The sequence below is a fragment of the Melanotaenia boesemani genome, chromosome 13, assembly GCF_017639745.1.
Source record: "Melanotaenia boesemani isolate fMelBoe1 chromosome 13, fMelBoe1.pri, whole genome shotgun sequence".
Taxonomy (NCBI): domain Eukaryota; kingdom Metazoa; phylum Chordata; class Actinopteri; order Atheriniformes; family Melanotaeniidae; genus Melanotaenia; species Melanotaenia boesemani.
In genome coordinates this window covers 6,501,366-6,521,862 of record NC_055694.1, presented here as the reverse complement: position 1 = coordinate 6,521,862, position 20,497 = coordinate 6,501,366, and the positions used below count along the sequence as shown (strand labels likewise).

Below are 20,497 nucleotides of genomic sequence, written 5' to 3'. Positions count from 1 at the left end.
AAATGGAAGCTACATATACTTTTCCATGTATTCTGAGTCACATTTTAGATGAATATGCTAGCCATTATTACACATATTAGGCAATAAAACAGCACAAGTGGTTCTTATGTAACACTGCATTGTTATTTAGTTATTCAAAGCCTCTGTGGTCATGAGTTTACCCTTCAAGATAAAATGAAAACAGTAGAACTTGGAACACTAATGTTTTGGTGAGAGGATGGTACTTAGGTTTACTCCAAAAACATGCATGTTAGGTTAATTAGTGTCTATAAATTCTCCCTAAGAGCGAGTGTGAGGTGCTTTCTCTTTGATGGACTGATGACCTGTCCAGGATGTTCCCTGTATCACCTGGTAACAGCTGGGATAGGCCCAAGCCCCCCTGTGACGCTGCTGTGGATAGACAATGGACGGATGACTGGGTTACTTTTATAGGTTTGTGGTGTTATATTAGTTTTAAAGGTACAGTTCGTAAGAATTGATATGTAGTAGTAAAGATGAACATAGAAATGGTTTCTAATGCCAAGCATAGTTGTGAATAGACGGTAGCTGTCAGTGGTCAGCATTCTTCCACATGTGAACATGTTTTCATCTGTGAGTGGGTCCAGTGGCCTCAGGTGCATGATTGCACTACAAGTTACTACAAATTTGTGAAAAAATGTATAGGCGGTACTAATCCCAAATGGTGCTGTAGCACCTATCAAACAAATCTGGTACTGCAGTTTTGAAGCTCAGAGGATTTCTCATGTCACACACAGAGTTGTTTGTCCATTCCGAGGCACCGTAGTAAAAATGGTACAAATGTGGCAGCTGCCATGTATGTGGAGCCAGGGCAAGTAATCATAAATTTCTCATAAGAGAATAAAAAGTTATTTTAGTAAAGTGATTTTATACCAACAGAAACAGTTTAATGATATACTGAATGTTTCTCTCGTTGACCTTTGTTTGTTGATTTAGGTGATTTGTTATACACTGCACTTAAAAAAAATCAGTGCCAAACCAATTATAGGTTGTAATGGTTTAGAAATAAGATTTCATCTTCACAGTCATACCTCTCCTATCCTCAACACAATATACAGTACTCAGTTTTTAACCTATATTTTCAAATGAACATTTATTAAGTATTGGAGGATCTTTGTGACCGGTGATCTGGTGTGTTCTTCATCTGTAGTAATTTTTGGAAAGGGTTATTTTACAACAAGTGATCAAAACCAGCATAAATACATACACTACCAGTCAAAAGTTCAGACACACTTTCCCATTAGATTTACTGGGAAAATGTGTCCAAACTTTTGACTGGTAGTTTATGTTTTAAAATATAAATGCAATGTCCTGGATGTCCCACTGAGAAAAAGCTGCAAAAGCAGCATATTTACCTGACTCAGCCATATAGCTCATACAAACACGACATGGCAGTGATAATATTGAGCAACAACGCTACCCGAACCTGGTAAATAAAATCATGTCTGGCTGAACAAAGCAGCAGATCATTTCTTTCATCACTTTTCTCTGTGCATGGACAGCTTGTGAAATATTAAAGACACAGCAAACATCAATCGCTCCGATGTTTACTGTGTCCGAGCATTGTTTAATGTTTTACCCTCCATTTTAGCGATATACTCCTCCCTATGGCCCGTTTGTGCTGCTGTAGGAGGAGAAGTTTATCCGGCAGATGGAAAGAAGCAACACAGTAAACCACATACTTGTCTGGAGTTCAGAGGCGCAGATTCACGCTACTGAGGCACATCTGTGGATTATCTATAAATCACCCCTTTAACATGGCTTTCAGCCACTTATTCATTATTTTAATGTTATACTAATTGCCAATAAGCCACAATAGATACAAGACAATTTGCCATTTTTTCCTACCTAAGTTCTACAGTCAAATTTAAAAAATGAGTGTATATTTACAAAAAAATACAATAACTGATTTGGTCTCTTTGTACTAATGTCAATTTAATATGGAATTTAATTAACGTGCAAATTATTGCATTCTGTTACACATTTGTTTTTAGACATACTGCTAAACTTTGATCATACTATTTACCTGTGATCAAGCCTTGGAAAAAAGAAAAACAACAAAAAAAATAAATTTACAACAACCACAATCTCAGGTGTTACCTACTTCCAAAAGACAAGACTGAAATATTTGCACGGTTGTAATAAAACACTAGACATGTGAATAAAAGAAACTTTCCACGTTTCAAATTTCCAAAATAACCTTTATTCTAAACTTACATTTTAAATTTTAAGTTTAGTATAAAAAAGTTAAGTGCACCTAAGTACTTTCCTCAAAGGATTCCATCTTTGACATGTCTCAGCAAACTGTAGTGACACTCATCTCCTTTAGTAATCTTAAAAGATAGAATGTGTACCAAAGTCCGTCACATCACTTTAGTACATACATCTATTTTGCAAAATATTGTAAAGATAATCCCTGAACTATAAATGTCCATAATCCTTCAACAAAGAGTGTTTCATTTGCTGGCTGTGGTTGGCATAGCATCTACTGGTCAGCTGTACTTTACAGTACTCCATATTGCTGAAAGGAAGCCACCATTATGCTGCTTTACAATCAGAGCAGAGATGGAAAAAAAAAAGAAAGCATTTGTTTGAATGATACTTTTTAAGTTTTGAAAACTGTGGCCTTTTCCCCAGAGAAGCTGTATAGAAATGAATGAACACTGAAGATTTATAAAAGAAGTGTGACATGTCAGTCACATCTGGTGCGGCAGCTTTGTTGTGAGGATTTATCGTTGCATCAGATGAATGAAGCGGGTTTCCAGAAAAGGTTCTTTTGGATTTAAATAACACTGGAATCACTAAATGTGGGCTGAAAGTGGTTTTCTGGTAGCCACAGCTGTTAAAACTTGATATAATATGTCGGATACCCAGTGACACACTGACGCCACAATGAAGAATATTTACAAATATTAATTGATAGTATTCATACCGATGACTTACCAAGCTTCAGCTGGTTTATTAAAATTTACCAGATACTGTAAAAATGTGAAGATATTTCAAAGCATAAAAACTGGCTTTGAAACGAACATGCTGACAGTTATGTGGCTTCTTTGCAAAAAAGTTTGCATACACTTTCAGACTAAAAAAAAAATAAAAATAAAATTGAAATTATTTCAAAATGGAAAAAAACAAACCAAACATAAACCTGGATGTATTTCAAAATGTAAAGTTGTTTGAAAATGTCACAGCTTTCTTAGATACTGATGAAAAATTAAGAGAGTGTGCAACATCTCAGTTTTGCTTAGCAGTGCATTTCAGATAAAAAAGTACGTAGCAAAAAGGTGCAAAAGTATGCAGCAACTCAAAAATGCAAGCGATCCACACAGAGTGACACAAACACGTTAGCAATTGCAGTCATGGCAGACTGAAGGTTCCAGGGACCAACAGTGTCACAACTTGTTGTTCAAGGATATGTTTGTTTTTAAATTGTGACAATTAAAATGCAAAGTCCCAACCAAACATCAATGCACTGTAGACCAAATCTTTGGTACAACCAGCTCATTGGTTATACTACCATATTTATTAGCCTAGCTACTTGTGTAAATCACATGAAAGTGGACAGGAAATCAAGAAAAAAGGAAATGTCTCCTTCAACCTTTGTGACTATAAACCAATGTCATCATAAAAGGTGATATTTTCTAAGTTGACAAAGAACTTTTAAATGTGACTATACTAAATTTGACTGTGTGAAAGAAATGATGATAAAAAAAAGGATAGCTCTTGAAATCTGTTTAATAAAACATTTAGTGGATAAGCTCTGGGTATCCGACTGTGGAATAGAAACAGGATACATAAAAAGCTAAAATGTTACACCAACCACCCCTTATCATCTTACTATTTGGATTTACCTTAAATTTCTTTCCTTTAAGTTTACTGAAGTTAATTTGCTTCAATTTAGGGCTATCCCCAGTGCTCTTTGGCACTTGACTATGTTCATCTACAAGTTGCCCAACAAGGTACAGTAAACCACTTAAGATACTGAATTCAACATTTTCTTGAACTTAGTTTTAAATTGAATGTGTTTAATTTACATGAATTTAAATTGAACTCTCTCTCAGACAGTTCCTTGTGCAACAAATTTGATGTGGCATTTTTTTGATACTGTGCAAAAGACAAGACAATTCTACCTAAAAGCATCCAGGATGCTGACTTTTTTTTTCCTTTTTTTTTTAAATGTATAGCCGAGATGTAACATCTCATGATCATCATACTGGTATTTACACAAAAACTATTACATACCTATTAAGTGAACTACACTAAAGATTTTCAAACGATAAATGGCTTTTTTTTTTCCATTTGCGTTTTAACAGGAACTTTGTAACTTTGCATTTCACTTTCACCATAAAGCAGCTAAACTATATAATGCAGGTCTGATATTTCAACATTTTATCTACGTAGTTTCACATGAATACAAGAACACCTCAATTATATTTGTGACCATTTGATCAAAGGAGAGTGGGTCTCTGGAACTGGCATAGATGTCTGAATGAAGGCCAATCAGTGATGGCTGAAGAGATTAGATCCAATGAGGAGTTTTGGAATGAATTTTACAACATTAAAAATTTGCTTTCGACCTCTGTCGGCAGTGAGGTTTATCATTTGATCACTAGGTCAGAAGTGGAGTACTGTACCTTTCACAAGGGCTCTAAAATATTACATTCCGTTAGGTGAAATCAGTATTGTGGCATGGCCAAGCAGCCTGAAGAGGGAGGCATATGATTTGGGATAAGAACTGGGGTATCATCAGGGATGGGGTCACGGTTTAGGCATGACGAAGGAGGGGAAAAGCTGCTGTTACCAGATGGTATAGCCTCCACTGGATCCACCCAGGAAGAAGTTATTCTTGCGCTGTGCCATAACAACATTGGCACCCTGCATGGCAGCCAGCTGAGCTGCGTTGGGGGGGTGTCCAGGAGGTGGGGGCTAGGGAAGGTGAGAAATAAAGTTAGAAAATCGATCAACTTCACTAAGATGTCTTTTTTTTTTTTAAGCCATGGTTTTGTTACATCACTTAGCTAAGCAGGTACTCACTGGAATGGAGACACTGGTACCAGTTGAGAAGCGAGCACCAGCATCAAAGCCACCTTCCACCATCACTGTTGATCCATGTGGATAAACGGCTCCCATGGGGTAGTAAGCCATGGGGACATTCTGGCCCACTGGTCCAACAGGCATGGGTGGCTGCATGGGCATATACACCTGAGCACCAGGGTAGGGGGAGGACATCTGAGGCACCTGACCAGGCACCTGAGGTGGAAGCACATATCTGGGCTGGTATATCTGCAAACACAGATGAACAGAAGAAAACAAAAATCAGATTTAATACACTTCAGAATCATTACTGTTATTGTTTTACCTTTAAATGCAACAATTACCTCAGAATATGCAGGTGGTGTGTCTGTGTAAGGAGGTGCCTGAGGAGACATTTGCATAGCAGGAGGGTATACAGGTGCACTGCTCTGCTGAGGATACACAGCCTGCTGTGGATATGAACCTGCAAAACATTTTAAACATTTTATAGCAAACACTTACAGTCCAAACAGTGACAGACACAAAAATCTGTGGTCAAGTGAGCGAGTGCTTCACTAAAAAAATAAAAGTCTGAAACATCAGACAGGAGCCAAAACAATAAAAAGTCACACAAACAGCCAAGAATGCATCAGTTTGAGTAGCCATAATTAAAAACAGAAAGAAATTCAGCACATGTAGCATTGCTCAAGGGGTGGAAGGTCATGTCTGTTCCAGTGGCTTACCTGAAATAAAGCCAACAAAAGATTAAAGGTATTTTATGTATCATATAATTTATTATTCTAAGGACTGCACAATAATTTAATTATACATGGCGTGCTTTTTTCATGCAAATAACTTTATATAAATTTGAAGTTTATTCAATCTTATTAGTGCCTTTAACTTTGACTTTTTTGCTGCAAATGCATTTTCCAAGGTACTGAGGTCTCACTTTTTTAAACTTAAGAGATGAATGTGCTTACAGCAATATTATGGTGTTTGGTTTTGTCACTAAGTTCATAACTTTATTGTCATTGGAGATGACAAATTGTGTTTGACTGAATGCCAAATACTAAGAGAAATTTAGATTTTTTTTTTTACTTTTAGCTAGAGCCTAATTTTATTGTATCTTGGTATAAATATTAGATACACACAACAATCTTTGCCTATCTGACCTATATTGTGTGAGAGCATCATAAGCAGTGACTGATAAACAGCTGCATTTTAATATACCATGTCAATGTTGCTGTAGTCTTGTGGGAAGTGAGTTGTTGCAGCAACACACAAGTCCACATATGACACAAAGCAACGGAAACTGCCCTGGGAAGAGTGGGTGGGTTTATTAAAAAAAAATCAAGTGTTTTAACCATCTTAAAACATTCAGTTGGTGCCTCTAAAAGAAAGCACAGACTAATACAGAAATAATTATGAAAATGTGACATTTCTGGTAGCTTTAAATGGAAATAAATAATAATGAGTTTCTAATATTGCACCTAAAATCATCATGGTAAGCTCAAATAATTCCTATTGAGTGTTCCTGTGATGAAGGACAAACCTTTTTTAATATCTGTAAAATGAAATTGTGTGTTGAAAATTTAAAAAAAAAAAAAAAAAAAAAAAAAAAAAAAAAAAAAAAAAAAAAAAATTAAAAAAAAGAAACGCACAACCAATTATTGCTTCTGGGGACCTGAAAGCTGATAATATCCATACAGAAACAAAAGAAATTGAGGAGATTACTGTTAACCAAGTGGTTAAATAACAGAAAATATGCCACATTGGGTAGTCTATTAATCATTGAACCAAAATGGCAAACATTATCTGGTTCCAGCTATATTTAAAAAAAAAAAAAAAAAAAGGAAAGGAAATGAGAAAAAAATATTTTCTTTGTCTGCCATCCTGACAAAACAAGACAATAGAAAATAAAAGAAATAGAATTATCTTTTTTATTAATACAAAATGATCTTTTTATACACCAAATAGCAATTAAAACGGCCAAATTCCAAAGGAATTATTGAGACTAGCTTACATGGTGACAAAACGGAAGAACACAAAACCAACACAGAGAAGTCATGTCAGATTTGCCTTTAAAAAGACGCTAGCTGGATGGAAAATACGTGACCTGTTCAATGATGATAAAAGCATACAATGTGACGGTAAATTTAGGTATCCATTGTTAAAAGCTAGTAACTGATAAGTGTCTCGGTTCAACGTGTGCGTTTCCCATAAGGCGTCAGTTTATTGTTATGTACGTAGCTAAACGTGAAGTCCGCCTCAAATAGCCATAATGACAGTTCTCCGTTTTTGGTTTTAACGCCAACGTCGTAAAGCGGACAGTTGACCGATTAACTAAACATGGTCTGAAGAAATACCTTTGTTATTCATTGTTGTGGACTGTTCCGAAGGCTGTGGAATATCAGGTTGAACGGAGCTCTGCGTTTCTTGTCACGGCCTTATTTCAGGTTACGGCTTGACACAAACGTCCACTTCCTTGTTTCTTAGCTTCTTGTTGTTGTGGAAGTGGTTACGTCACCCGTTCTCTATCTGCGGTTGGACGCACGTACAGTTTCACTTGCGCGCGTGCGCCCCTTACTGGTAGAAACGGAAGCAAGCTCAATATTGAAGAGAGAGTACTTTTGCAATCGCTACACTTAATTTAAATTAAGCATTATGTAACTACATAGTTAGACATTGATATAGTTGTTATAGCGGTAACATCATGTAATACACGCTTAAATAATTAAAGTGGCGTCGTTGAAGCTAATGTGAAACTAAAGAAAAATAGACTGAACCGATCTAAAACTACGACCGCATTCACCCAAACTCAATGTCCAATAATATTTTGTCCATCCACTATATACAATGTTAAGCATATTTATACTGATAAAAAAGAGAAAAGTTATTGTCAATTGCTTGTGCAGTTAGACAATAATCTAATTTTGTACATGAATATTTATATATTCAAGTGCCCGGGGTCGTAATCACAAGCAGCTAAATGAGGATTTTGCCTTGTAAAATGCTCGAAATGACTTATTACAAATGTAAATAAATGATTAATCATTTGGCCAACAACACAGCACACAGCACCCGTTTCAATCGGCCCAAAATTTGTGTTTAATGACCTCACAGATAAAAATCATCACATTTCTGACTGTTTTGCTTGATCAGTTTTTAATCAATTAATTTATACACGCAATACATTTAATCATGTAGCAAGTATTTTAAAGTAGTTCAACTCCGTATTTCTTTGTTTGACAAAAATCAACAGACATAAAGATGGAAAGAAGAAAAAAGATAAATGAAAGGTGTTTTGCCACGATAGAAATAATAATGATTAGCATTGATTGTCACAACCAGAAGGATGTTCTGCTCAGATCATTTCTAAAGCTACTCATTTCAATAGGCAAAAAAAAAATGTAACCAAAACATGTAAACTTTTTGTAAGTATAACTGATGCATATTTATTTATTTTTTAATGCATAGAAGAGACTTGCACGGCAAAATATACCACATCAGTTAAACACAACAATGTCAGGAAGCAGTCATGAAGGGGTCTTTGCCTGTCTTTTGCGCGCGGCTCGGCTTTTCTGTGAGCTGCGTCCCCTTTAAGAGAACCATGGCACCGCTCAAGTCGAGGCAGACATTTTTCAATGCAAGATTTTTTTCTTGCATAAATTATGTTCATGACGTAGTGCAAAAGGACTATTTTGAGGCAATTTTGTCCGACTTTACAGCTTAAATAGGACTCTGTGAGACACCTCAAGGATTTTTTACTCTCTGAACAGTTGCAGAAAGGGCATCGTCATTAAATATTAGAAGAAAGGAGATCCTAACATTGCAGCCCTCTTTATCAATGCAAATACGTCTCTTTTGTGTGCGGTCACAGCGCCTGTCTGGGAGCTGAGATGAATTTCTAATTATGTGTGACTGAAACAAACTGTGACAAGGACCCTTTTAAGCACGGGGGATTACGAAAAATAAGCTGTATTTACGCGGTAAGTTGCATATAATAACTGGACTGTGGTCTAGCTCGGTCCTCGCGCGTAGCAGCGAAATGGCGAGAGGAAATGAGTTTTGGTTAATATGCAATGCTCGTAATTAGCATAATTTATATATTTATGATAAAGAGAAGGAAATACATAATATTCGATCTCTCGGCACGGGTTGAGGGGATTTCTGTCAGCTGTGCTTGGTGCTTGTACTCAAAAGTGGCCGACGCGGCGAGACTTTTATTGGCCAGAATGGGGGTGGGGTGCCCATCAACACCCGCTGAAGTTTTGACAGATCCTCATTTCTCACGAGGCCTCGCTGCAGGAAACGCATCATCTTGGGTGTTTTTTGGCATCTGTGGTGAATTTGTAACCACTTCGTGTTCACGTGCGGAGTGTTTCCTTATGTTTTTTTTTAATTTATTTCAGATTAAGTGCATCATTTTATGGCCTGTTTATAGGCCCCTTAAAATAGTCTGACTTTGCAATGGCAATAATAGCCATGAATAAAAAGAAATATATTTCTCACGTTGGTCTGTTTAAGCAGCAGTTGTCTCTAAAGTGCAAATTGTTATGAAAGAACAAGGATCACCATAAAAACTACGCCTTTTAATTTTTATGCCAAAAATGGCTGCAACATAAATTAAGAGTGGGATAAAGATTAATAAATAGTGCTTGTTTTACACAGAATGCCAGGAAGACAGCCAAAGTGGAGGTGCAGCGAGCCATGAACTCCCAGGATCTTCCTGCCAAAGCTGCCCCGCTTACAGTCAATGAGCAGGTAACACTCACCTATTTCCCAGGCAGCACTGAAGGACCTTCAGTATAATAACAGTGAGCCAAGCCTGACACTGATAACTTGCATTGCCCTTAAATTCTTCACTGCTGTTTGCTCCTCTCATCCCTCATGTCCCATTCGCATTGCAAAAAAATTAACTGCTATGCAGCAGTCCATTGAGACCTGGACACTCCCCTGTTTTATTGCTGAATAATGCCTGCTGCTCTTTGCTTGTGGGGGTTTTTGGTCCTTTAACTGCAATGCTTAATAATTAATTGTGATTTTTCGCTAGTAAATTTCTGTGTAGAAATAGTCAACAAACCAAAGCATTGCTCTAGTGGATGCACAGAGCTGAGCTTGAACGCATCATTGCTTGAGTTGCTTGTTGGCTGATGTGCTCTTATCATTGTTTGGTGTACTCATGCACTTTTCAAGTGGTTTTTCTTTTTTTGGTTTGCTTTTTGTTTTGTGTCATCGTGTCCTAACATGTGCTCGGCTTCTCTGTTCTCCTTAGCCATTCACTGTCTGACAGCAGAAGTCTTTTTTCAGCCATTTAAATCCTGCACTTTGAAATTCCCTGCCAGAGACCACAAGGTATGCATCATCCTCTCTATTCCTGCATTGTGCCTCTGCACCCTGTCCTCCAACCCAGTTTGTCTTCCTGCCTCTCTGCTAGGTCTTTCATTATTTCATAATATGAATCATAAGCTGAGTCAGTACTGATATATTACATGCTATTAGAGCGAAGAAATATTAAAAGCAGACAAACTTTGTGACCTCCTCAGGTCATCTGTCAAGTGAGACACATTGTTTTTTAAGTTTTTAATTAGCTAGTAAAACAATTACACGTACAGTTCATCAGTTCGTTGGCAGGTTATTTGGCATTTGAGTCATTTGCTCCTGTTCACTACAGGTTATTGTCATGTCTGGCCATGAGACTATTCGGGTACTAGAAGTAGAAGTTGACGCATCTTTGCCGTCATCAGCAACTGATGGAAAGGGTGAGGGTAAAGCTGAGGAAGGGGTGGCTCAAGCTACAGAGCAATCTGAAGCCAGCAACACCCAGAACAGAACTACAGTACCCCAGAGCGCCGGTAAAACAGGTAATTCATGGTCAAACTAGAAGATACATACTGTACATGATGGAGTTCTTACATGTCAGTAAGAATCAACAGCGGCTCTTCTCCTGCAGTGGTAGTTGAGCAGCAGGTGGTGTCTGTAGAAGCTCAGGCTCCTGCTGTCGAAACGTTGACTCCTGCTGCTCCCATCAGCGTTTCCCTGACCCAGCCACAGGCTGCCTTGCCCCTCACTGTACAAGGCTGTCCACAGGTACTGACTGTGAATTTACACACTGGCTGCACTCTCCTTATTCATCTCTGTCTTGACTGAGGCAATTCTCTGCTGTACTGTACTACACTAGGTGCTGACACAGGAAAGTCTGGCCACTCTGATGACTGGTATGATGGCTCAGACAGGGTCACTGGGCCAGCCTCTGCTTATCCCTCTCAATATGGCTGGCTCCATCGGTGGCCAGGGCGGTTTAGCTGTTCTCACTTTGCCTACAACCAGTGTAGCAACTCTCCCTGGTCTGGCTGCAGCTAACCCAGCTGGAAACCTCCTTAAATTGCCCTTTGCTGGCCTTCAAGGTAAAACACAACACAAATGTATCATCATTTCTGCTTAGTGACTTGCATAAAGACTTATCAACATTTTTTCCTCATTCATATTGGTACATGAGTAACATTTTCCACTGTGACAGTGAAATATAAGCATAAAAGTTCTTAGCATCAGTACATATGGAATCATGATGCATTCTGTCTTTCTCAGCTGCAACAGTTCTGAACTCAGTCCAGACTCAGCTGCAGACAAACGCACAGACAATGTTCCAGCCTCAAACAGCCTCCATACAGCCGGTGCAGACTGCTATGCAGCAGCTGATACCTCAGCCAACACAGGTCACCAACGCTCAGGTAGCAACAGCGCAAGCAACCTCAGCCTCCACCACTATGTCTCAGCCCAGCATTTCTGTGGCAGCACTCCAGACAGCGGGACTGTCCATCAACCCTGCCATTGTAAGACCTCCAGGATCCTTCTCTGTTCATGCAATTCTTCACTGTTTATAATTTTCGTGTGAGTGATGGTTTTATTTTCCTTTTGCTTTGCAAACATGCTGTTATTTTCCTCTCAAGATCAGTGCTGCTTCTTTGGGAGCGCAGCCCCAGTTCCTCAGTTCCCTCACATCGACTCCCATCCTCAGCAGTGCCATGTCCGGCATGGCTGGCATCACCAGCCAGATCATCACAAATGCCCAGGGGCAGGTAGGTGCCATTAAAATACTAATAATCTAACTAGAAGCAGGCCTCCCCAAGCCATTGTCTTTTTTTTTTTTTTTTTTTTTTTTTTTTTTTGAAAATAATTCTGGGCATTATCTGTTGAGTTAGAAGCTCTAATGGGAAAATTATCCCAATCTCCCAATAGTAAAGAATCCTTAAAAACATTCCTGGATCTAGGTGGTGATCCAGATCACTTCCAATATCCAATCACTTGTTCCTTATTCCATTTCTGAGATTTCCTGAAAATGTATTCAGAATCTGTCCATAATTTTTTTAGATATGCTGCTAAACACACAAACAGACGCCTCTGAAAACATAACTTCTGCCTCATATTTGCCTCTGTAGTAATCAGGCTAAAAGCAAATAAGAGCACTTGTCAGCCTTAATGGAGTACATGTATTTTAAAAACATTGATATTGACTACCTTGATCAGTAATTATTCTTATTCTAAGAACAATCTAAATATGGGGGCAAAAGAAAGGAGAGAGTAAACAAAAGATAAAAAGGGAGAGTGAAGTAAAGATAAAGGAAACAAGGATGCACTGATAACATTTTCAAGGGAACAAGTCTCAGACTTTTTCTTTAAAAACTGATTGTCTCCTCTCACGGCTCCATTATTTGGTCTTCCCAGAAGTACGGCTCATTGAAGCTTTGTTGCGCTTGATCTTGACAGTTATGATTTTATTTTCACTGAACTGCAGTTAGAATTAGCTGCAACACAAAATCACTTACTTAATGTTGTGTAGGTTCCTTTAATGAAAGCAGAGCAGTTCTGATATGTCTGAGTATGCAAACAGGACCTCTGTGGCAAGCTGTTTAATTACTGACTGGTTTTTAAATATCCATAACAGCATTCCTCATAACCTAAATGATATTTTTACAGGTTAGAATTGTGATTACAATTGTGATTATTTTTTTTTTCTAAAATAAAATGCTCTAAAATGCTGCATTTAAAAAAAATCCGCGTAACAGCCAGACCGCAGAAGATGAACCGCCATATGGCGAGGGACTACTGTAATTGATTTATATCAGCTACAGTGTCTGGAACTAGGATCTTTAGGCAGATATCTGACAGGATGACACTCTGCTAAGTTGTACTATTATTTACTTGTTGGCATTTTTATTTAAAAAATAATTAATAAACCCCTAAATGTTTGTCAAAGAAATATATAGTCTGCAATAGTATGAAATTTTAAAATGGAAAATGTGTAGAAACCATACACACCCTTTAAGTTGGACCTGTTCATAATAATGTGAGGAGGCTGGGAGGAAAATTAGTTACACAATACAAATGGTTTTAAGCCTGAAAAGAAAAATGCTGGAGTGGAAAAGGTCTCATAAAAAATGTTGTAATCTAAGAAATAATAACAAAGTCCATCTCTTTTGTTTTGGGAAAAGACCTGGTTTACAACAGGGATCCTCAATCCTGGTTCCTGAGAGCTGGTGTCCCGCAGCTTTTAGAGGTTTCCCTTTTGCAACACACCTGACTTAAATCAGCAGACATTTGCAGAGCTCTGCCCAAATCGAAGTCAGGGAAACTTTTAAATCTTGTAGGACAGAGGTCCCCAACCCTGGTCCTCAAGGTCCTCTATCTTGCAGGTCTTAGATGTCTCCCTGCTGCAACACACCTGATTCAAATTAAACGTCTCTCTGAAAAACTCTGCACAAGTTTGCTAATGAGTCATTAATTTGTAAAAAGGTGTGTTGCAGCAGGGAAACATCTAAGACCTGCAGGATAGTGGGCCTCGAGAACCAGGGTTGAGGTTTCCTGCTTTACAGTAATGGTAAGCTCACAGTTACATTAATTTTGTCTTTAATTTTGACAGAAATGTGGTGATTCTGTGTGAATTGTAGAAACATTGGGCCTCATTCATCAATCGCTCTTATGAACAAATTTGTTCTTAAATCCTACTTACTAACATTTTACAAAAAGTGCAGTATTCACCAAAATATCCATGTCTTAGATTTGTTTTTAGCTAAGAACAAATCCTACGAACACTCAGGAGGACTCTTACGAACATCTGAAAGCCGACACGTTCGAACAAAATCAGCATTTGTGTTATTTTCTGCTGTTCTGCTCATTAAAATACACTAAAACTACAGCAATGTTTTTGTCAGATTTTTAAATAACTTTTTGGTGAAGTATAAATCATTTTGTTATTTAAGATAAATACCAATATTGCACTTTACCAATACCAATATTATAGTTTGGCAAAATTAAACAATTTTTCATCCATTTCATTCATTCAAGAACTAGTCGCAATCATTCCAGATCCATTCCTTAAGCTACAGGAATTTCACTCCATAAATTTCCAAGTCACCTGTGACTTCCAGTCAGGGTCTACAACAGTGTCTTTTTATCATAATAATTACTTTTGTTAATACATCCTGGTTATTTCCTGGATAATAACACCTATCAGACTCACCTCCAGGATTCATCAGATGCACCACTCGCTCCGTAGGTGAACCACATCTTAAAACGATGCCACGGCAGGTAGAAATTTGCTTCACAAACTGTATAAGGTACAGCAGCTATGTAATGAATTTTTATTCTACAGTGTACCACCTTCCCCTTTAGCCACAGCACTGTGAGCAGGCAGCTATCCAAGTTCAGGAGTAATTAATGACCCGTTTGTATATAAAGCCCTTTTTATATAATTTGAAGCCCACCATGTGATTATTTATGATCAAATAAACACTTTAAAAGTCAGGAAGCGAGGAATCAGGCTTCATTGCACATCTTTATTGTTATTTTTTCATTTTCATTTTCATTCATCATTTTGTCATTATGTTTGTTATTTTTGCTCATCTGGTTCTCCTCTGTGTCTGTTTGCATGCAGCCCATAAGTCAAATGAGCATTTCTTTGGGCGTTTAGGGTTGACTGGTTCAGCCTTTCAGCTTCACCAGTCTAAGATGGACGATACGAAAAATTCCGCAGTCAACAAACATGTTCATGAATCCGATGGAGGGTGTTTATAAAAAACTTCTCACGTACAATTTAAGAACAAATTTAAGAGGATTCTTAAGAAGATATTGGTGAATGAGGCCCATTGCTTTTAAAGGTGAATCTCTGGGGTTCATGTGTTCTCTCGCAGTAAAACAACCTGTATTTTCTGAATAAACAGCACCACCCAGCAAACTGTGGTATAGTCCTGCTCATTCAAAACATTATCACAATATAAAGATGGTGTGCAAGCTAGGAAGTAGTAGGGCTTGTTCAGACAAAAGCTGCCAGTCCAAATCTGCACGGTGATGTTTTCTGTGATGGAACATTTCTTACATCTGAAATTACTATTGTGGATTGGAAAAATGTCCTGGATTTCTGAAATGTTTGCAGTGGCTTTTCAGGATAGCAATGAAATGTTCTAAAGATTTACCATAACACCCTCGGGGTTTCCCAACAGCCTGTTTGTCTTGCAGGGCTTACATGGAAGGTTCTCTGCTAACTACATCCTGCAGATGCTTGATCAGACTGGCAGCTTCTATGTTGAATTCAAAATAAATTGTGTGTGTATATTTGTTTTTCTTTGAACAATACTAACAGGTCTTAGGGACCCTCCCATTGTTTGTGAACCCCGCCTCTCTGGCTGGAGGTGCTGCAACTTCCACCCTCCCTCTTCAGAGTCTGCAGGTCCAGACGGTTGCCCCACAGCTGCTCCTCAACACCCAGGGCCAAATCATTGCCACTGTAGGAAACGGACCTGCTGCTGTGGCCACTTCTGCTGCGGTTTTGCCTAAAATGGCTGCTCCTCCAACACTTAACAAACCCAGCACACCGGTAGGAGAACTAGAATTAGGTTGAATATTGCTGTGTTGTTAAAAAAAGAACTTAATTATTACTGCATCTATACGTGAAAAAAAAAACACAAAAAATACTCAGGTAACTGACAAATTGCAAGCTGTTCTTGAACGTAATTTTTTCCCCCCATTTGGACAATATTGGGTTACACTTAAGGATATTTCTTGCAACTGTTCGCACTCTTCCAGGTGTCAGTAACAAGTGTCACCCAGTCACCAGTTGTCATTGCACCGCAGCCATCTTTACTGAAGACTGAAACTATGCTCTCCTCCACAACGCCCGTCACCTGTGGAGACATAGCAAAAGTGGGGCAGCTTGTCAGCAGTATGTTCTCCTGCTTCTCCTCCCTACAGCATAGATATATTTAATGTTGCTAGATATTTTTAACAAGATTCTCCTCAACTGCAGAACCCCAGCAGACGGTGAGTAGCGAGGAAGGCATTAATCTGGAGGAAATTCGAGAGTTTGCCAGGAATTTCAAGATCCGACGGCTGTCCCTTGGACTTACTCAGACACAAGTAGGGCAGGCCCTTACTGCAACCGAGGGTCCGGCCTACAGCCAGTCCGCTATTTGCAGGTAAACAACTCCCCTAGTCCTTCTGCCTTCCATAAGGAGGGTTTTTTTTTTCCTCCTGTAATAGACCATGAAAATACAAATTCATTTCATAAAACATCAGCAGAAATCTGGCAGACCTCCTTCACAGGGGACATTTTGACTCCTCATAACAGGGAAAAGGCACAGGGGGAACATGACTGATGGACCTGCTTCACTGAGAAGGAAACGTCTCCTGTGAGACAGCATGTATAACGTCAAACATGGGCTTTTCCCACTTTAAACATATCAAACGATCTTCTATGGAAAAGGTCAAGAACCTCAATTCTAACAATTATAAATCCTGGTTAAGCATCTGAACTGCAGTCGTGCTCAGACATGCTGGGGTTTTAAATATTTCCATTTTGATGCAGGCAGCAATGACAGCTGTTATAATAACTGTTATTATGAATCCAAAGGATTTTAAAGTGTCATCTGAATATGGAAATAAATAGACTTTTCAGAGTCTAAGGATACACTATGTTAGTAAAAAAAGATCTGAAACCAACTCCAAGTGAGTTCTTTGGGGCATCACGACATTAAAATTCCAGTTTAAAAAGTTGGAATGCTGTGAAAAGTAAATAAAAACAGAAGTGAATGGTTTGCAAAACCCATAAATTAATCTCTTATTTACAATAAAACATAGAAGATTTAGCAAATAGTAACGTAACAGTATTTCATGAAAAATACTGGCTCATTTATAACTGGTGGCAGCAGTACATCTAATCCTGTTATCCGGTGTTGTATGTTGTATTTCATTAAGCACCAAAGGTTTTTTAGTAGGTGGCAGTCCAGCACCTGGACGCTTCTACCACAAAGTCATGCTGTTGTAATAGATGTGGTGTGTCTTCCTGTATGTAATATGCAAGGCTTACACGATTAATGGTGCCTTTCCAGTTGTGAAGGTTGCTAGTTCCATAGGCGTGAATGCATCCATGCACCATCAGAGATGTAGGTGTTGAACTGATGGCTGATAATAAGCTAGATCAGGGATCATCAAATCGGGACCTCTTGGGCCACTGTCCTATGATGTTCTTCATAATGACTCATTATTTGAGTCATTATTAATGAGTAATGAGTCATTTTCACGAAGTAGTAAAATATATCAATTTCAAAATATCAAAATATATGTTTAATCTTTAATGTGGTATTATGAATAAAATATTGGTTTATGAGATGTGGAAATCATTACAACCTTTTTTAATTGGCATTTTACAGCGTGTCAACTTTGTCAGATTTGTGTTTCTTGGTTGTTAGATGGGGCCATGATACATATTATATCTTAATGTAGAAGTTAACGTTCTTTTATATTACAGATTTGAAAAGCTGGATATTACCCCTAAGAGTGCTCAGAAGCTGAAGCCGGTGTTGGAGAAGTGGCTGGCTGAAGCCGAGCATTGGAACCAGAAAGGCCAGCAGAACCTGATGGAGTTTGTCGGTGGTGAACCTTCCAAAAAACGCAAGCGGCGCACTAGTTTCACCCCGCAGGCGATAGAAGTTCTTAACTCTTATTTTGAGAAGAATGCTTTGCCCACAGGCCAGGAGATCACAGAGATTGCCCGTGAACTAAACTACGACAGAGAGGTTGTGAGAGTATGGTTCTGCAACCGGCGGCAGACACTTAAGAACACAAGCAAGATCAATGTCTTCCAGGTTTAGTAGCGACCTAATTTTGGGAGAGTTCTCCACTCCTCCTTATCCTTTTGGGAATTTGAACACCTAATGCAACGGCACACACGTGGATTGTGTTCTGAATTCATCCTCAATAAGGTTGAAGGAAAATAAAGTTTTTGAGGAAAAAGAAGGTAATAACATGTTATGAAATAGTACTTAAAAAAAGAGTTATAATTGTGTTTTAAGGCATTTGTGAATATTATTTATGTGTGATGCATACTAAGTCAAACTGCATGGTCCTTTTATCTCATATAGTAATGGTAACATGTTTAAGACATTTAATGAACTTTTATATAAGTGGTTTTATAAGCTCTTGACTTATTTTAAGTGGCTGTGCATTAAGTCACATTAATGTTTGGTCACATGTATGACATTCTGTGTCAATGGCTGACATTATGCTGATATTTGAGAAATAAGCTTTGGCCATAATGGTTAATGTGACTGTTGTAGCTGCTCATTTATGCCGTATCTACGTGATATCTGTCATAGAGCAGCTCTGCAAACATGAATACATTTCTACAATACAATAAGTTTAATCTGAGTCATTTGGCTTAGGACGTTCAGCACTTACTTTGCTCTCTACAGACCCCCAGTACTGGCCCCAGTGTTTTGGGACAATCAACACTGATATTTCCTACTGGATAATCACTAAGATGAACTTAAAAACCTTACGTTTTTCAGCTGTGTGAATTTGATCACACTGAATGTCAGTTGGGAGGGTCCTAGCTTGTGCTGCATGGACAAGTTATACTAATTAAAACTGTAGCTCACGCTGTTGTCTAAGGTGCCACACTAGTTAAGTGATTTTAAATTTTGATGATGTTTGGTTTATTTGTGAGTGAATTGTACAAATATTCATAATGTCATACATGGTTGACACATAATGTGTGTGAATTCACTTTTGTTTTCCCTCTTTCTGTTATATGTGCTTGTTATACTTTGAGATTATTATTGATATTATTTTGTTTACTGCATTGACTGTTCCCCTTAACCTGACAACATTTCTGCTGCATTTTCCATATTGAGGTTATTTTGAAAAAGATGCTTAATTGGCCTGTCATTAAGTCAACCTTATATATATATATGTGTATATATACATACATATATATATATATATATATATATATATATACATATACTCGTGTTTTCTAAAATATTAGTGCCAGATTATTTAGATGTTTATATTAAGCCCAAAATCAATTGAGCTGATCAAGTGAATCATAAATTATATTTAATTGTTCTGCATAGGGAAAGGAGTTTGCGGATTATTGTCTTATTACTTTCAGTGTGACTGAGATAGCGGACAGTTTGCATATGCAAAATGAAGTTATTTTCTGTAGGAAACATATATTGGCAAATTTCTTCATTTTTGCCATTATTTCAAGCTCTGTTTGCACTTTAGTGACAGCAGGGAAAGTGAAGGAGTTATGAGTGGTTTATGTGCGGTCCAGGTTTCAGATTTGTTGTGCAAAGCGAATCAAATGTTTGCATTTTATTGCTCTCGATTAGTATGAAGCTTTGCGAAAATGTAGCAGTACTGGCAAATTTGCAATTTTCCTATTAAGATTTGTTTAAGTTTTATGCAGATGAAATGTAAAAAACTGACATATAAGTTAATATGCATTCATTACTAAAAACCTTAATTTGTATAATCATATGTTGAATGATGCTTTTTATCCTGCACCTCATATTTGCCTTTTGAAAGACTGTAGGCCTACATTGGAGTATACAAACCACAGACATTTTCACAAGTGTCATGTTTTATTATACATTAATGATTAATAATTGAAGACAATATATGATATTGTTTAATATACTAAGTAAACAAATAGAGAAAAAGATAAGCTCTATAGGAAGTAAAAGCTAATATTCATTTCATGCTGAAAAAAAATCAGATCTTAGTGAAACAAAAGGAAAAACAATGGTTGGATGTGTTTCTTCATTTTCAGTCAGAAAAATAAAACCTCTCTTTATTACTCACTCTCTTTTGTTGTGTATTTATACTGTATATTTTCAATCTGTGTCGGTTGTAGTTGAAAGTGACCTCCATGAAAAAGTGTTTATTTAATTTATTTTATTTTATTTTATTTTTTATGCACCCTGCAAAATTTTTGGCCAATTTAATGCAATAATCTCTTTCACAGTCATGATAATAATACATAAAACCTAAACACTAATATGACCAGTATTATTTAATTATTTATTTATTTTAGAAAATAGGTGAAAATTATTACATACATAAATTAATATACATGCTGACACTTAACTATTTTAACAAAATATGAGCAGTTACGTGTCCGGGTTTG

General features: G+C 37.6%; 2 protein-coding genes across 5 annotated transcripts; one reads left to right on the top strand and one right to left on the bottom strand.

Moving 5' to 3' along the window:
• Nucleotides 1–1,932: 1,932 nt before the first annotated feature.
• Nucleotides 1,933–7,553, bottom strand: dazap2 (DAZ associated protein 2). Its single transcript, XM_042003584.1, has 4 exons — nt 7,398–7,553; nt 5,397–5,515; nt 5,053–5,301; nt 1,933–4,944 (listed from the first exon to the last, which is right to left on the bottom strand). Exons 1-4 carry the CDS (start codon nt 7,408–7,410, stop codon nt 4,816–4,818), a joined length of 510 nt encoding a protein of 169 aa, XP_041859518.1. The 5' UTR covers nt 7,411–7,553; the 3' UTR covers nt 1,933–4,815.
• A 1,103-nt stretch (nt 7,554–8,656) lies between these two features.
• Nucleotides 8,657–20,144, top strand: pou6f1 (POU class 6 homeobox 1). Of its 4 annotated transcripts, XM_042004988.1 has the most exons (12): nt 8,657–9,020; nt 9,703–9,795; nt 10,307–10,386; nt 10,706–10,895; nt 10,985–11,121; nt 11,213–11,438; nt 11,620–11,864; nt 11,982–12,110; nt 15,671–15,904; nt 16,114–16,249; nt 16,334–16,502; nt 17,834–20,144. In XM_042004988.1, exons 4-12 carry the CDS (start codon nt 10,715–10,717, stop codon nt 18,174–18,176), a joined length of 1,800 nt encoding a protein of 599 aa, XP_041860922.1. In that variant the 5' UTR covers nt 8,657–9,020; nt 9,703–9,795; nt 10,307–10,386; nt 10,706–10,714; the 3' UTR covers nt 18,177–20,144. The 4 variants fall into 4 exon arrangements, with proteins under 4 accessions (XP_041860922.1, XP_041860920.1, XP_041860921.1 ...); XM_042004986.1 differs by lacking the exon at nt 10,307–10,386; XM_042004987.1 differs by lacking the exons at nt 8,657–9,020; nt 10,307–10,386 and adding an exon at nt 9,535–9,584.
• Nucleotides 20,145–20,497: the final 353 nt, after the last annotated feature.

Coding starts and splice junctions, on each gene's coding strand:
- dazap2 (XM_042003584.1), bottom strand. Junction 5,302..5,396: donor CACCACCTGCATATTCTGAG/GTAATTGTTGCA, acceptor CTGTGTTTGCAG/ATATACCAGCCCAGATATGT. Junction 4,945..5,052: donor GTACCAGTGTCTCCATTCCA/GTGAGTACCTGC, acceptor CACCTTCCCTAG/CCCCCACCTCCTGGACACCC.
- pou6f1 (XM_042004984.1), top strand. CDS start 10,279: ATGTGCTCGGCTTCTCTGTTCTCCTTAGCCATTCACTGTCTGACAGCA. Junction 10,387..10,705: donor TCCCTGCCAGAGACCACAAG/GTATGCATCATC, acceptor TGTTCACTACAG/GTTATTGTCATGTCTGGCCA. Junction 15,905..16,113: donor TTAACAAACCCAGCACACCG/GTAGGAGAACTA, acceptor GCACTCTTCCAG/GTGTCAGTAACAAGTGTCAC.